Source organism: Mustela putorius, unplaced genomic scaffold (assembly GCF_011764305.1).
Source record: "Mustela putorius furo isolate JIRA1106 unplaced genomic scaffold, ASM1176430v1.1 tig00003845_pilon_pilon_pilon, whole genome shotgun sequence".
NCBI classification, from domain to species: domain Eukaryota; kingdom Metazoa; phylum Chordata; class Mammalia; order Carnivora; family Mustelidae; genus Mustela; species Mustela putorius.
In genome coordinates, this window is record NW_025421998.1 from 65,605,382 (window position 1) to 65,623,151 (window position 17,770).

General features: G+C 37.0%; 1 protein-coding gene across 3 annotated transcripts in view; it reads left to right on the forward strand.

Moving 5' to 3' along the window:
- ANLN (anillin actin binding protein) overlaps positions 1-17,182 on the forward strand; it is a 48,746-nt gene extending 31,564 nt beyond the window's left edge. For 2 of the 3 annotated variants that reach the window (XM_013051042.2, XM_013051041.2), the window contains exons 15-25: positions 7-133; positions 828-876; positions 969-1,025; positions 1,489-1,527; positions 1,805-1,826; positions 2,607-2,719; positions 3,964-4,017; positions 8,172-8,258; positions 13,026-13,133; positions 14,189-14,361; positions 15,860-17,182. In XM_013051042.2, coding sequence (XP_012906496.1) covers positions 7-133; positions 828-876; positions 969-1,025; positions 1,489-1,527; positions 1,805-1,826; positions 2,607-2,719; positions 3,964-4,017; positions 8,172-8,258; positions 13,026-13,133; positions 14,189-14,361; positions 15,860-15,983 — 953 coding nt within the window. In that variant the 3' untranslated portion in view covers positions 15,984-17,182. The remainder of the gene's footprint in view (positions 1-6; positions 134-827; positions 877-968; positions 1,026-1,488; positions 1,528-1,804; positions 1,827-2,606; positions 2,720-3,963; positions 4,018-8,171; positions 8,259-13,025; positions 13,134-14,188; positions 14,362-15,859) is intronic. The other variant, XM_004741971.3, reaches the window with a different exon arrangement.
- The last annotated feature ends 588 nt before the right edge of the window (positions 17,183-17,770 follow it).

Below are 17,770 nucleotides of genomic sequence, written 5' to 3' on the forward strand. Positions count from 1 at the left end.
TTGCAGATGCAGCAAATTACTATTTCTTAATTATACTAAAAGCAGGACCTGAAAATATGGTAGCCACACCATTAGCATGTACTTCAAATTCTCTTAATGGTGATGCTCTGACATTCACTACTACATTTACTCTGTAAGTAAATTAGGCTTCTGATGGTTTAAACACATTTTTCTTTTAATAGAGAATACAGATGGAATGTATAGTCTTTGAAATGTGGTATCTACATTCTTCTATGGACAAATGACTCCGTTTCAGTTTGTTGATTTAAATCTTTTATATGTTTCTGGTATTTCTGTCCAATGAGTAGCACATTTCTTGCATGTGACTATAGGTACTTAATGATTTGGTAAATACATAAAATATAAATACATATTACATATGTACCATAAAAATAATTAAGGTCCACATTATATATTATATAATATATAATAAATAAATATGTATATAAAATGTGGACCTTAATTTTTATGTATATATGTTTTAAATCGTAAACGTACTTAATATTCCAGCTCACTGAAAAGATGTATTTAGTAAATTTGTAAATTTATTATGAAAATTCAGAATCAAAATCCAATTAGAAAAAAAGTACTTATTAAAGATCTTGAGTTGTAAAATACCAAAGAAAAGATTTGGCTTGTATTATAGGAAAAATAGACTGCTCTTACTAATTTTTATGTTCTTTGATGGTTTATAAAACTGCCTGTAGTTATAAACACTGTGAATTCCTTTAATCCCAAAATATTGCAACACTATTAGGGGGCATCATTTTTAATGGCATTAAGTCAATGTTTTCCTTACTGTTTTATTTAATTATTTATTTTTCCAGACAAGATGTGTCCAATGACTTTGAAATAAATATTGAAGTTTATAGCTTGGTAAGTAGTGAAAGCTTTCCCAAATAACCAATATTATGTTCTCCTTAGAGATATTAACTCTTAAACTAATTATGCTTTGGGTTTGTGTGTAGGTACAAAAGAAAGATCTCTCAGGCCCTGATAAGAAGAAAAAGGCATATAAGTCTAAGGTGAGAATGAAAAACATGGTAGAAGTATTATTATCAGAAACAATAGCTGTATCAGTTTTAATTGCTCTACACTTACTTGACAACCAGCTTTGATAGCGTGCTGAAATGTGTCTCAGGCCTTTCTTCTGCACTCTTGCCTGCCATGTTCTTGGTTAACCAGCACTTGGGACTGACATGCAGGCAGAAACAGTAGTGTCTGCATGTCAGTTTCTAGCTTTCCCAGTCTTGGCTCTGAGTTGTGCTTTTCCTAAGTCATCATCTAGCAAAATTTTATTTTAGTTCTAATAAAAGCAGGAATGACAATATAGGGAAAGCCTTTAATGGAGGACTCAAGAATAATGTATTCATATTTCAGGATTATTTTCTATGTGAGAGTATCTCAAGGTTGGTTAGTTTTAAGCTCTGACTCATAATGTTTAGCAGGAAAGACACTGGGAAAGACACTGTTAATCTTTTCTTCTAGGCGATTACTCCAAAACGACTTCTCACATCTATAACCACAGTAAGTAAATTCTTAAAAAATTTAGCTCCATTGAGAAATCTGCATCTTACACACAGGATTGTAAATTGGTTAGCCATTTCTAATCCCTTAGCACTGTAGAAATCTTTAAAATATACTACTGGGGAGAAAATCTAATACTTAAGAAGGGGAAAAATACTTTTTTCTGAAGTGTAGCCTTTGCAGTGTTAAGGAGTTTAATGTTTAATACTTAAATCTTTGTATTGAATAAAGGAAGTAACTTATACTTCTTTATTCCGATTTTTTTTTTTTCTTTTAGAAAAGCAGCCTTCATTCTTCAGGTGAGTGAATCTTGAACTGTTTCAAACACTGGAATAAGGAATTGAGTTAAGCAGTGGTGCACATGCTTTATACATATGGGCATCTTGATGAGTGTTCACCTTAGTCTCCTTTGAGTAATATTTTCTGTATGGTTTTTAGTAATATATGAGATTACCGGGCAGAATGGCAGGCTCTCAGCTGTCGCCCGGCCTCACGTCATTCAGGCTCCATCTAGGAGGCAGTAGCTGTGTGATACCCAGTCCCCTGGCTACAGCTGCAGCTGCTGGCTCCGTTCTTCACCCCAACTTCTGTCATTGTGTAGATTGGTTTTGTGTTTTCCACACTGTGAACTTTACTTCTTTTAACTTTGCTCATCATGATTCGCATTATATCATGTCAGAGAAGCATCCTTCTAGTTCACAATAGAAGGTGCCAGGAAGCCAGGAAAGGCATTCTCTAGAGTGGCTTTAGGCCTGAGTTTTTCGGAGGGGATTAGAATGGAGCTGGTTTCACTCACTTCCTTTGGGCTTCTGGTCTCTTCTTCTTGGCATAAGAAGGTAACTGAGAAGAACTTTGTAGATTCAGTCTCTGCTGTTAATTACGTCATCCTAGACCAGAGCAATGAAGGTTTTTCACATCTCTTTTAGGAAAATTGTTTTCTCTCACTCTTTAGAGATGGAGGAGAATGAGGCAGTTTTCTCTGTGACAACCTAATTTCTTTCTGTTGGGCTGTGGTGAAGAATTGTTATTTACACTCACAAAAGTCACTCTGAACTAAACTTCCTTTCCTTTCTCTCCAGTCATGGCCAGTCCAGGAGGTCTCAATGCTGTGCGCACCAGCAACTTTGCCTTGGTTGGATCTTATATGCTGTCATTGTCTTCAGTAGGAAACACTAAATTTGCTCTGGACAAGGTACTCCAAATTTATGTATTTATTTGCTTTTAGAAAAATTAGGTCAATGGAAATGCCCCAGGGCTTTCAAGTATTTGAAATCTTTGGGTGAGAATGTATGTTCTTAGAATTGTAAATTTTAACTAGGCGTGGGTGTCCCTACATTTTTGATGTTGGAAGTATTTCTTTCTTCTCTCTATTTAATAGTTATACTGCTTTGTATACAGTGTATACTGCTTTGTATACAGTGTATACTGCTTTGTATACAGTGTATACTGATTTATTCTAAATGTTACTTCTGACTATGAGAGTATTACTTCTTGCATGTAGATGTTAAGCTTACAGTTTTAAACATGGTAACTTGCCCATTTGAACTGATATTTTGAAATGAATAGTATTTAATAGATTTAGTTTTGATAATATAGGGAAGGATAGGTTAGTTTCTTAGAGAGTACTCATAAATCAAAGGGACTTCTTTCCCATACTTTCCTCCCCAAATTAAAAGCTTCAAAGTTCAGTGTTTGTCCCTATTGAGTGCTTTTTCACCATAATGTGATATGACTAAACTGTTTTTTTTTAAGATTTTTATTTATTTATTTGACAGACTGAGATCTCAAGTAGGCAGAGAGGCAGGTAGAGAGAGAGAGAGAGAGGAGAGGATCCCTGCTGAGCAGAGAGCCCGACGTGGGGCTCGATCCCAGGACCCTGCGATCATGACCTGAGCCGAAGGCAGAGGTTTTAACCCACTGAGCCACCCAGGCGCCCCTGACTAAACTTTTAATAGCCAATGAAACCATTCAAAGAGTGAGAGACCTGGTAGCAAATTTTGGTCCTTGGACTGATTTCTGTGGTATAATACTGGGATATTGTTAAATATTTTAAGAGATTTTCCTAGTCAGAATATGGAGGTGAGGAAGTATAAAAATTTGGAGGTCTGGTTTCTAGTACGGATCCTGCTAGTAATTTCCTTTTAAACATTGAGCAAATCACTTCATTTCTCTGGGATCTTGTTTTCCCAGTAGAGAATATAAGGTTAGATTAAAACAATCTACCTTTAAATTTCTATGAAACATTTGTCTTTTAGTTAATAGGGAAAAAACAGACTACCTTTAAATTTTGATTATTATTAACGCATAAATGTGTTTTATCTTAACATGCTAATTTTAAAATTGTATATAACTTTTAATTTAGTAATACAGCTAGTTTAACAAATTGAGTGATCTTGGGTCTTTTTTTCTTTTTGTCTTTTATTTTGTTTGTTTTAGATAAATTATGATGTAAAAGAGCGAGAACTACTGGGCTATATGTTCCAGGAAAAGGTTGCTATATTTTCTTTGCTTGAAACTAATGAGCTTAAAAAAATCAATCCTGAAGTTTTGGCTCAATGTATTCATTTCACTAACCACTCTTATGTGTTCTTGGTAATTTTAAAAATAATTAAGGACGTGATATACGTTATTCTTTCTTTAGATTCTTACAGGTGGAAATCTTTTTCTTTATTCTCATAGTTCTTTTAAGCTTTTTTTGACAGTCTTCCTGTTTTCATGCATGTTTGGTACTAGGGCTTTTCTTCTATATTTTTTTCACGTTACAGTTCTTTAAGATTCTGTAGACACTTATTTGATTTTCTGGCTACTAAAATACCAAATTAATAACTAACATTAAAATGTATTCAATTGTCTAAAAACAAAAGTATTTAATATTCAGTATTCATTCAGTATTCAGTATTTATTTGTTTATTTAGTATTCAGTATTCAGTATTTACTCAGTATTCAATATTGTTGACCTCCCGTATATGGAAAGACCTATGGTAATGTTTCAGATAAAACTGGTCTCAGTTGGCTAATAGGTACATTGCTATGTAGATGATGGTTTGTTTAGTGATTTTGAAATTAAAATGCATTGAACACTAAAATTATACTAAATATAATCATATGTCTTAGGTCTTTTTTTAGGATTTTTACTAGCCTTGCAAAGATCAATTACAAGCATTCCCTGGGTATATAGAAATGTACAAAATGCCAATTTCTGCATGTAAGAGATTTTGTTAATCTTTAAAATGAAAGAGGTTTCAATGATGTATGTTAAATAGACTCATTTTGAAAAATTGTTTGGGTGCCATTTTAATTCAAAATATCACATTTACAAATTTTAAAAATCCGGTATTTCCATTTTCTTAATTTCTTTGAAATTAAGAAACTTAAATTAAATTAAAGTTTAAATTAACTTAAAGTAAATTAAACTTAACTTAAATAGCCAACCACATGATTCAGTACAAAATCAAATCACTCAATTTAATTGGTTGTGTCTAATGCTCTTAAGTCTCTTTCTGAATCAAATACAATATAATCATATATAAAATTTGTCTCAAATGTGCTTTTATGAATGGCAGGAGGAAGCAAATGTTTATTCTAATAGTTTATAATTGATGTAGGAGAATATTTAAAATAGTTAAGTTAGATGTTCTTTCAGTTGGTGAGAAAAATGGAAGTCTATACTCACACAATAACCCTGCTTCATTTACTGAGAGAACACACAAGTCACCCATATCCTACCAGATTCCAGTGATGTAAGCGAGTGTTTGCTTATTTTATTGGAGCTGTGACCAACAATACAACAGTCACAAAGGTTATCTCTTGAGATCACCTTCAGAATGGAATTTCTGTTGAAGTTTACCCAGACTGTTTGCTCTATGGATTTAGGATACCACTGATAGCGATTGCCTTCCTATTTGAGGTTAAATCTGATATCCTGCAATTTAAATTATGAATTGCCATGAGTCACAGGCTCTCAAATTCTTTCTTTGAATAGAGACTCCAAAATAGCCATAGATTTTATTATACTTTCACAGATAAAGAGAGAATAATATCTCGAAGCCCATCTTTTGACTAAAGGAACCCTCATAGGTATTTACACCTTACCAGAAATAGAGATGTCATTTCAAATAATAATAGGGCAAACAGTTGTGAAGTAAAACAACCAATTAGCATTGTTGAATTTCAAGGTTATAGGAAGAGTGATTAGGTGTTCTGCTGTGCCCAAAACTATCCTGGTGTATGCCCATTGGCTTAATAATTATTAACAGTACGCCCCTCTCTTAGAAATATCCCACTGTATAAAAAATTACAGCCATGATAGTTATAGAGTTACATTTTATAGATCTTAGCAATAATCTTAGAAGTGTGAAAATCTTCAAGACCATTTTGTTAAACAGAAAACCTAATAGGCTCATACATTTTCCCATGTTCCTACACTCAGCAGGGGGCAGTGATATTGACCATCTTGTGACTATTCTCACCCATTGGCACAAGCTTCTGACCAATAATACTGTCAGCATTTTATAGCTGTAGAGTTAAGAGTGAACATTTTCTTCTCATTTTTATGAGATTCTTTTTACCAGTAGCATTCCCTGGGTTCAACGTGGAAATCTATTAATTAAGATTGAGAGCCTGAGGAACTTAAAACTGACAACATGGAAAAGAAAAGAACAAGGGAATTTATAACAAGAAGGATAATGAGGCACATAATATTTTGATTTTACATTATACTTTTTAAATTCAGAAAGCTAGAGGTTTGTCTCATGGAATTAGTCTCTAGAAATCTACACTTTCTGGCCAAGATTCCCCCCTTTAAATTCTCTTTATTGTGTTGGAAGACTGAATTGTTGGAAACTAGCCTTATACCTAAAAAGTTTTTTCCACTCAAAAGTAACTTCTCTTAGGCTTTTCTGGTACCTTAAGACACGTTTTGCTAACAGATGCACAGAACAAATGGAGACGAAGCACAGATGCTCACAGACACAGTTCAGAGTTCTGGTGGCTTCGTGCTGAGGTGCTGATTGTGGTCCCCAGGGAAAGAGCTGGGTGCCACTCTTGCTGTTTGGGGTGCACGCTGCCTCCAGAACAGCTAGCTGCAAACACAAACGCTAAATGCTCGTTTTGCTTTTTGCCTCTTTTCATGAAAGTGAAAATCCTCTTCAGATTTCTTTCAGTTAGCAAAGACAGGTACTAACATAAGTCTTTGGTAAAAGTCAAGTGGGCAGATTTTTGAAAATCCAGGGGTTACCTATGTGCCACGTTTTCCTTTTTTTTTTTTTTTTTTTTAAATAGGAAAACTGGGTATTTATTTGGTCAAAGAGTATCCTTTCAGCAACTGTTGGTTGAATGCCTGGATAGAAGTTGGCAGTAGGCTACGAGAACAAACATGGAAAAGACACACAATTGCTCTCAAAATCTGCTGTGCAAATTGCAGGCTATGGCCTTTGGCACCAAAGGGAACGTGCACATTCACAGGAGAGTCTGAGAGCCGGGAAGACGAGCTTCCTACTTGGAGAAGAATAGGCTCTGCGTGGCCTAGAGTAGTTTTCATACTCCGAAATGGAGAGAAAGGGTTCTGTACCATATTGTCTGTATGTGTTGAGGGACATTTAGGTTGTTTGCCCCTCTAATTCTTGTGAAGAATTTAATGAATGCCGGAGTGCCCATATTCCTGGAGACTCTGGTTTTAATTCTTTCAGATAAATACCTAGAAGATTGTTTGGCTATGTAGTTGTTACATTTTTAAGTTTTTGAGAATCCTCACTGAAAAGCTTTCAATTTTGCTGATTTATTGATTTTGTTGTTTGCGTTGCTGCTCATGCTTTGGTGTCATATCTGAGACTCTATTGCTGAATCCATGATCATGAAGATCGACTCCTGTGTTTTCTTCTAAGAGTTTCATGGGTTTAGGTCACTGATCCCTTTTCAGTTAATTTTTGTATGTGATGGAAGATAGGGAACCAACCTCACTCTTGTAATGTAGAAATCCAGTTTTCCTAGCACTGTTTGCTTATAGGAGTGCTCTCTCCCCATTGAATGGCCTTGGCAACCCTGTTGACCATAGCTGTATGGGTTTATTTCTGGGCTCTCAGTTCTGTTCCTTTGGTCTACAGATCTTCTTTTACGCCCTTACCACACTGTGTTGATGACTGTAGCTTTGGATTAAGTTTTGAAGTTAGGAAGTACGATTCCTCCAATTTTGTTCTTTTTAAAGATTGTTTTGGTTATTAATAATGGGGACATTTTGCAATTCCATATGAATTTGGGGATCAGCTTTTCCATTTCTGCAGCTCACTATTCTTTACTACTGAGTATTAATGTATTAATTTACCAGTGGAATATATTCTGTTGATGGAGAATGGATAAACACATGTAATCTCTTCTTAAATCTATGTTTTCTCTATCAATTCACTTGGAACTTAGGGTTCTATTTTTATCAAACTCTACCTTGAATGAATTTGTTCTTCAAAAGCATTTGTTGCTAAGGAACCAGTAGACTTTCGGGCCACCTATTTTACATTCCAGCTTTAGAAAATACTGTGCTTTCAAGGCATAATCTTCTTTAATCATAAAACATGATTTATACATGTTTTATCAAGAAAAAAAAATCACACTTTGAAACGGTTTTGCAAATAACTTACCCCCTGTCTTCACAGGTGCCCTTTTTATCTCCTTTGGAAGGTCATATTTATTTAAAAATAAAATGTCAAGTAAATTCAAGTGTTGAAGAAAGAGGTTTCCTGGTAAGTAACATCACTTAATCTGTATTTTCCTTTTTCCATGTTGTGATGTATAGACTTGGTTTCGCATAGAAATGACAACCTATGTGACTACATGATTCATCGGTTCAGTAAATGTATGAATGCACGTCCGCACTGTGTCAGTCACTGTGCTGGTGCTGGAATCTGGCAGGCCACAAAAAAATAACACTTCCCCTCAGAAGCTTTTAGATTAGTAGGGAGAAAGCACAAGTAAACTGGCAAGTGCGATGCTGTGCTGTAATTGGTGGGAGCATAGAGTGCCGGGGGGTAACTGGAGGGGCGTTAAAGAAAGTCACTGGAAGTAGCTTGTAAACTGGTGAATGAGTTAGCCGGGTAGAAAGAGGGGAAGAAGTATTCCGGATGAAGGGCAGAGCCTGTAAGCCAGCCTGGAGTGCCCTTCCCTCTCCCCCTCCACCAGAGATAAGGAGGGCACAGACAGTGAGTGGCGCGTCCTTCAGCGGTGCTTAGGGCCTGGGTGTGTGTGGGGAGGAGGGACAGTGAGGAGCGCGACTGCAGAGGACAGTGTACTTAGGGGAGACGGGGCTGAGGGCTAAAGGGCCTTTGGAAGAATTTGGACTATATCTGGAAGCCAGCAAGTACACTTGAAGGACTTTACGCAGAGGAATAACATATATTTGAGGTTTAGAAAAGTCATTCTTCCTGCCATGCGGAGAGGAGGATGGAAACGGGTGGCTCTGAAGGAGATTAGCGAGGAGACAGTCACTCCATGAGAGGTGATGGGGACTGATGGGGACTGTCCTGGAGAGATGAAGCAGGAGGGAGGGCAGGCGTGGGGGTTTTGACTGCAGCAGAGGGGGTGGAAAAGTAGAAGTAAGGATGTCACCTAGATCCCTGCCTTGTACAACTTGTTGGGTGGCATGATGCCACTGAGATAAGGGATCTGGGGGAAGGAGCAAGTGTGCACATTTGGGGAAAAGTTTTTTGCTCCCTGAATTTTACTGTGGAAAATTGCAGATATACAGCAATGTTTGGTAGAATTTTACATCAAACACCCAGATAGCCACCATCTAGATGGTGCTTTTAACGTGTTTTACTCTCCTTGTTTTATCATGTTTCTGCTACCTAGCCATCCTTCTAGCTACCCCTCTGGCCATTGCTGAAAATACCATTTTTGGAGGGAAAGAATTTTCAAAGTATACTGGAGACATTAGCATGTTCCTCCAAATCTCAAGTGTACATCCCTGAGTTTGGACACAAGCATACATTTTATAACACAATTTTCTATTAAGATCTAGAACATTGCCCCAGAAAGTTCTTTCATGCCAGTTCCTTCATCCCCCAAGGAGGGAAGTTTGGATGAGTTAAGTTTAAATGATCTGAATTTTAGATGACTCTAAAAGATCTTGAGTTTGAGGCTCAAGATGGGCATTTTGGTTGAGATGAAGATTTGGAAATCTGCATCATAGAGATAGTGCAGGGAGGGCTGAGCAAAGCAGAACCAGGAGGTACACTAACATTTAAGCCACAGACCTAAAAAGAGATGCTCTCCAAGGGGCCTGCAGGGAGGGCTCTGTGTGTGGCATGGCTGCCGAGAGAGACTCTGAAAGAGGGAGTGCTCACCTTAGATCTGGACTACTATCCGAGACCATGGGACTCCTTTACAAGGCAGAGAACAAAGCTGGATTGCAGATGGTTATGGACAGGGTAGGAGGTGAGGAATGAGAGTGCCAGCAGCTCTGTGAAACAAAGTTTGGCTGCAGAGGAGAGAGTGTGGTACCTGCAGAGCTATGTAAGGGTGAAAGAAGGATTTGGTTGACATTTTAATAAGATCAGCGAGACTTGAGAATCTTTAAATCAAATGGGTGGCTTCTAATAGGGCAGAGAGACTGAAGACGGGCTGGGGAACCTGCACTAGATTTAAGGAGTGATATGTGGAACGAGGTCATGAGAGTGAGAAGACATGAAACCCAAGCCATCGTTCACGGGATTGATCTTACTCAGAAGAGCCTTGAACAACACTTATGTGGGTCCATTTATACATGGATTTGTTTCAGTAAATATATACAGTACTGTGAATGTATTTGTTCTTCCTTGTGATTTTCTTAACATTTTCATTTCTCTGACTAACTTTATCCTAAGAACACGGTCTGTAATACATGTAATATGTGAAATATATGTTAATTGACTGCTTCTATTGTAGACATGGCTTCTGGCCAACAATAGGCTATTAATAGTTCAGTTCTGGTGGGGGTTGGGGAGAGTCAAAAGTTAGATGTGGATTTTCGGCACCCCTGACCTCTGGGCTGTTTCAAGGGTCTATACTTTTTTTTTCAAGGCTATATACTTTTTCGATTATCAGATGAGAAAAGTATGTATAGCGTACACAGAAGATTGTGGGTATGGTGCACAAAGTAGAGGAAATCTAATCCCTCACTTTCTTGTGAAGCAAGAATTTGAATGATACAGAGGAGCTCTGTGGCCAACCGGATGGTAGACCAGACTGCCTTAGTTTGCTCACATGTACAGCCAGTAGGTGGCACTAGATGTTTTTGAAAAAGTGTTTTATACATTTTCTGATGGAAAGCAGTGTTTACCTTCTGACTTTATTTAATGTAAATATTTTCATATTTTACTATAGATACCTTTAGCAACTGACAGATTGTTGTGACCATTAGTTCATTTGCATATGATGTCTGATTGAATTTTTGAGCTGGGCTCTCAACAAGTTAGTGTTAGTTAGCCCTCTTCAGGTTTACTCTGTCTCAGACCCTATAGCCCATTCTCATCACAACCACATTTGCAAAAATGTGGTAAGAAACTGCTCAGAACTCCCCAAATAAATTCTATCCCCTGCCAAACAGTGCCTTTTAATTACTTGTACCCTCTATAAAATAGAGCTAGCGATCGAAACTAAAGTTGCTTGGTTCGGTTTTCCTTCCTGGTATGTTAGGGACAGCTAGAAGGAAGGTGACTACCAACCAAAAAAACTTGCTAAGTGATTCTAAAATGGTGCTAGTCTAGTTCTGCCTTCACCGATGAACGGCAAGTCAGGAAGTTCCGGATTAGCTAGAAGGTTCTAGTTCTGCTTTGTGTTGTCATTTAGTTTTCTTGGCCTGAACGTTCCTCAGCTATAAAAAAATGAAAATGCTGTCCTCTTCTTATTCTTCTCTGATTGTAGTCAGGTATAATTATAATAATGTGCTCTTCTTACCCGTCAAATTTTTCCTTATCTATTAGCTTTATGATGTAAAGGGTGAGCATAAACATAAGAGGGAGCTGGTGAGTCATTTATGCTAATTTTGTGCTTGAGATTGAAATAGCAACATTCCTGTCTTTTTTCCTTGAATGGTTGTGAGCCAGTGCTGCTTAAAAACATGCCTTGGGGAGGAAAGAGGATAAACTGGGGAAGAAGGAAGAAAGGTGGGGTAAAAGGGTATGTGGCTAGAGCAAGCTAATTAATTTGGGGTAATTAACTAAGCTAATAAATTTCAGGCTTAGTTCTCTCATAGAAACATTTCTTCACACAAAGTAACTTTCCTCCATGGCTAGAGCTTGTACTCTTCTAACTCAAGCCAACTTTAGGCAAATTCACACAAATTAGTGAATCAAGAAGAATATATGCCTGCTATCCTAGGGTTGTATAAAGTTTAGTTGATCCATGTGAAGGTGGAAAAGCCGAATGCATTCTGAAATCAGACACAAATGTGCTTTGAGATGATCGGTTAGCTAGGGTCAGCAAAGTGTGGCTTGCTGCTTGTTTTTATAAAGTTTTAATGGAACATGGGCTCATTTGTTTGCACACTATCTATGACTGCTTTACCATTACTGTAGAATTGAGTAATTGTGACAGACCCGATGGCTCACGAAGTCTAACATCTTTACTCTCTGGTACTTCACAGGAAAAGTTTGCCAACCTCTGATCTCTAGCACTGTTTCATTTTACCTTGCTTTGTTCTCTCAAATAGTATTTCCTAAAGGACGTCTTTTTCCTTTTTAAGTCCAAAGGAAAGACTTCTGTGTGATTAAGGCTCATTAGGACTACAAGTAAAGAACAGTGAGGTGGCAGGGAGCAGCTCCAGCTTATACTGTTTAAGCAGAAGTACTTCCATGGAAAAAAGCCCCAAGTTAGTTACCTTTCCCAGAGTCCTGACCTTGATGGACATGACTGCTTCACCTCTCTTTAGAATGTAGCTTGTGTTTCTAAGGCATGAGCCGGCAGCCACCTGACTGCCGGCAGATGCTACTCTGTTGTGCTTTGTGGCTCAGCAGTAGGCGGGGTGCTCTGACGTTTATCAAAGTAATCCGTCAAGGCACAAAATCATGAGTTGAACTCTTTCCCAATCCTATTTTGTTCTGAATAGAAGTTAAATGCCAGTCTTTTGTATAAAATAAGTCTAATTTAATAAGCTGTTATTGGTTTTGTCAACATATAAAGTATGATATTCTCATTATTCTACCCTACATCACTTAAAGCACTTTTCTCTTGTTTAAGGAGCATTTGGTTTGGGATATGATGCTTTAAAAAGGTCTAAATTAGATAGAGGTATTGATTTGAGGTTAATATCTGGAGATTCTTAAATGCTATATGCTTATAGATGATTTTGAAAATCTGGGTCAGTTTCTGGATATTAGCAATCAATGAGTTTCATTATTAGGGTAAAGGATGATGCAAATCATGTAAGTTGATTTTGAGCTATTAAGTATATCAACGTATTGAAGTTTAACATGTAGATTTATCATTTAATCGATCCTCAACTTTCTCAAGTTAACATTTCATTGACTTTTCAGACCATATTTGAAGATGTTAGTGGTTTTGGTGCTTGGCATCGAAGATGGTGTGTTCTTTCTGGAAATTGTATCTCTTATTGGACTTATCCAGATGATGAGAAACGAAAGGTAATATTAATAGTTCTGGTCAGTGCTGAAAGCCCTGCATTTCATATTGTGTTTCCTGTAGAGGTTCCCGCTGGTGTCCACACCCACCCAGATGCCCCTTTGAGTATGTTTACTAAGCCATTAAAAATGTTCTTGTTGCGGGGCGCCTGGGTGGCTCAGTGGGTTAAGCCGCTGCCTTCGGCTCAGGTCATGATCTCAGGATCCTGGGATCGAGTCCCACATCGGGCTCTCTGCTCAGCAGGGGGCCTGCTTCCCTTCCTCTCTATCTGCCTGCTTTTGTCTACTTGTGTTCTCTGTCTGTCAAATAAATAAATAAAATCTTTAAAAAAAAAAAAGTTCTTGTTGCAAGATGCATGCGTGTGTGTGTGTGTAAAACTTTCATTCTTTTCCATTCCCTATGATTTGATCCCTCTTAAAATACCTTAAGGCATATATTTGTCTGTCTTTTCTCCTAGAATGTTTCATACTATTTTTAATAACATATTTAGCCAGAAATATGTTGAATTCACTTTTGTTTTTCTTAATAGTTGACTTACCTAAATCTGGAATAAAACAGTAATAGAAAGCCATCACAGGAATATAGTGATTTTGATTTTGTTTCTAATATTTGATAATAGAATTTTATGATAAATAGTATCTCATTTTCAAAGAAATTAATATTATTGCTCAAATATGATTATTTATTACTCCCAAACTGGGAAATAGAAATAAATAGAATTACAAAGTAATCTGTGTTTCTAATTGTTGAAGCTGGTGGATGGGTACATGGAAAGTTTATTTTACTGCTCTTTTAATTCTGCATCTGTTTTGAGTATTCCATAACAAAGAGTTTATTTTTTAAGTTGGCTCAAAGCTCTAGTTGGCACTTTGAGTTTCCGTTTTGCTAGCAAGATATAATAATATAATAAATATGTTTCTCTAAACCTATTATAATTAAGTTTCAACCTTTACATTGATGACTTTTTTTAAATTTTTAGATTGTACCAACTTAAATACTGCTTAATGCATATTGATGTAAATGGTCTTGTTTATTGTTTTTTAATTTGTTTTTAAAGAATCCCATAGGAAGGATAAATCTGGCCAATTGTACAAGCCATCAAATAGAACCCGCCAACAGAGAATTTTGTGCAAGACGCAATACATTTGAATTAATTACTGTCCGACCACAGAGAGAAGATGACCGAGAGACTCTTGTCAGCCAATGCAGGGACACACTCTGTGTCACCAAGTATGTATTACACCATAAACAGAAATACTTATGTCCAGTAAGTAATTGATTGCCCACTACGTTCTAACCACTTTTAGAAATATCCAAGATGGTCCTTGTCTTTGAAGAGAGTACGGTCTTAAAGAAGAAAGAAAACCCACACGATCACTAAGAGAACAATCTTCTAACTAAATTAATATAGTTTTAAAAATCTAACATTCAGTGTGTAAACCTGGCGATTCACAGACCTGTACCCCTGGGGATAAAAATATATGTTTATAAAAAATTAAAAATTAAAAAAAAGTCTAACATTCAAACTATATACTGTTTTCCAGTATACTCACAGTATAGCCATTTTCAAGGCAATTAGCTAATGTACTTTGGGTTAAGTTTGAAGATTTTGTGTATAATTGAGAAGGCAAGTGTTATTTAAAGAGACTTTACATGCCCCTTCCTTCCCATCCCCAAAATGCCCTCAGTGAAATCAGGTAACTTACAGAAACAATCTCAGGCTACTCTGCAAATTTCTGGCTAGAGATTAAGGAAATGAACTGTTAAGAGTGAGGGCCAGCAATGTTGAGTGACTTGTCATGGTTACATTTGGTAACAAGACACTGAGTCAGGATGTAAACATCAGTTTCCACAGAGTGATGATAGAGCTAGATTGATGAGTAAACACATTTAGCACAGTCTCGAGCTCATGGAACGGGCTCAGGAAATGGCCACTATTATTGTTGTACATGTTGTGTTATCTCCATCCACTAGATGATCAGATCACTGCTTATCCTACTTCTAGTACCAATGTGGGGAAATTACAGATGCAGAAGGAGTACAGTATAAAGACCTGACAACTGCTGTTCTCTAGAAGAATGATCTGGCTTGTGAGTTAGGGAATTCTCCTCTTGCTTACTCTGACCTACCCTATCAACTTGTTATTCAATTCGTGGCTAAATATGGGTGCAAAGAAGTGATTCCTGATATGGATGGAGAAGTTAGGGTAGACAAGGTCAAAGTGATCTTCAGATCACTTATTGTAGATAACCATGTTCTACTAACACAAAAATAAAGGGAAATAGTGCAAAATAGTATTACTTGTAGAGCCCAGGGAAAGTCCACAAGCTGGTGATCCCAGCTCTCAGGGAGCCCAGATCTGAGGATTTGGGAAGCTTCCAGATAAAGACCTGGTGTGCTAGCTCTTGTTAGGAAGTGGCCCACACTCAGTGGTTGTCCTTCAGGCCAGAGCACCTGTACAAGACAGTGACTGTCTTTAGTGTGGAAACTCCATCATTAACCAAACAGGATCACTGTGAATTTTGATTCCGTGAACCAACCTATGGGGATTATTTTCCTTTATTGCAGCTGAAAAACCTCACAGGCTTTTGATTAGCATCTGTTAAAAACTGGTAAAGAGTAACTCATTTTAGCTGTTTGCTTAGCCTTTTCTCCCCTCCCCCAGCAAGAGAATAGGGCGGTATGGAATGGGGGAAAGGATCCTGACTTTTTTTGTTTGCACCCATAGGAACTGGCTGTCTGCAGATACCAAGGAAGAGCGGGATCTCTGGATGCAAAAACTCAATCAAATTCTTGTTGATATTCGCCTCTGGCAACCTGATGCTTGCTACAAACCCATTGGGAAGCCTTAGACTGTGGGCAGTTTCTAGGCCTTGTAGAGGTTTTTTTGAGCTGTGTCATAAATGTATCTTAAGAGCATCAGATTTGCTGATTGCATTTTATGCTTTAAATACAAAAGGGTATGTGCCAATATTCACTACATATAATGCAGTATTTGTATCTTTTGTATGTAAGATTTCAACTGGTTTCTGTCATTCATAAATGATTGGAGGAAAATTCATTATAGTCAGTTTTGCTAAATTTTAATTTAAAGGCCTCATTTTCCTAGAAATCTAATTATTCAGTTATTCATGACAAAGTATTTTTTTAAATGTAAGGAATTTTGAGTTGTCTTCTTGGAGCTGTGGGTCTCAAAGTAAAAAGCTCTTCTAGGGGTTGGAGGCAGAAACCTCCGACTTGGTCGTCCTTTCCCTGTCCTCAGTACGTCTTTCTAAAGTTTGTGATCGTTTATTGATCATGATATGTCTTGTTAGTAGAATACTGAAAAAACTTCCAAGGGACTTCACAGAAACATTTTTAGTAATGGAGGTAAGAATTTTTAATAATCGGTGCACATTAGTGTAAAGTTTGAGGCTATCTTCAGACAAGAGATGTGGGTAATGGGATATTATGTGAGATTTGGGGGTTAGTTTTCTTTAGAAGAGTTAATAATCACATGGTTTACATTTACCCAGTTTCTACAGATGCTGTGTGGTGCACATTTTCATAGAGTACAGGCTTTTTAAAATAATTATTTTTGCTATCTAAGACTCCGCTTGGCATATCAGTACTTTCTGCTCCTGTAACAAGAATAAATGTAAATTGAGGAGTCTTTGTATAAAAGTAAACTCTACCAAGCTGCTAAGGACTAATACTTTGCTTGCCAAAGTTCTTGTCTTTTTTTTTTTTCTTGTCCATGTATGACAGTGTCTAGGAGTACATTATGAAATCTTTTGAAAAATTTGTCATGCATTACCTTTGAAAGCCTAATACTTTTTTATTGCAAAGTATTATAAAGCATGGTCACAACTTTTAAATACTCTTTGAGTTTCTTTTCTGAATTGTTAAAGTTATTGATGATCTCATTTATAAACACTAAATTCTGTCATTTCCTGTCATTTAATTTTGTATTCATTCAAATGTGTTTTTTGTTATGTTATTTTAAAAATATATTTTATGATCTCTTACCCAAATAAATGCTTGCAAAAGACTTAAGGAATTATTCACAAAATGCTATGTAAATGTGTGGCGTGGCTGCTGTGTCCCTGGGCTGGGGGACTTCATGAGGGGTTTGTATGGATAGGATCCCATTCATCTTTTTATCCCAGCCCCTGCTCAGCTATAGCAGAGGCTTAGCAGCAACAGGGTGGGGAGAGTGACATTATTCTCCGATACAGGGAGCGGGTTCGATGGGATTGATGAAAGGGTCCCTTTTATTTATTTATAGAATTATACTTATTTGGGGTTGTTTATTTGTAATTCCAGTGTATTTAACATACAATGTTATATTAGTTTCTGTATAATACCTGATTCAGCATTTCTCTACATTACTTTGTGCTTATTAGGATAAGTGTCCTCTCATCCCGTTCACCTGTTTCTTCCAACTCCCGCGTGACCAACTTGTACTGTCTTTGAAGAGGTGTTACTTATCATGGCACGAAATCCAGAACGCACGAAGAAGTCCAAGTGAAACATATGCCTTTTCCCCTTGTCATAACCATGTTTAAGTTCTTGTGTGTCCGGTTGGACTGATTCTAAGCATAATACGTAGGCATAGTAATCGTCTCTTCTTCATTAAAAATATTCCACATATATTGTT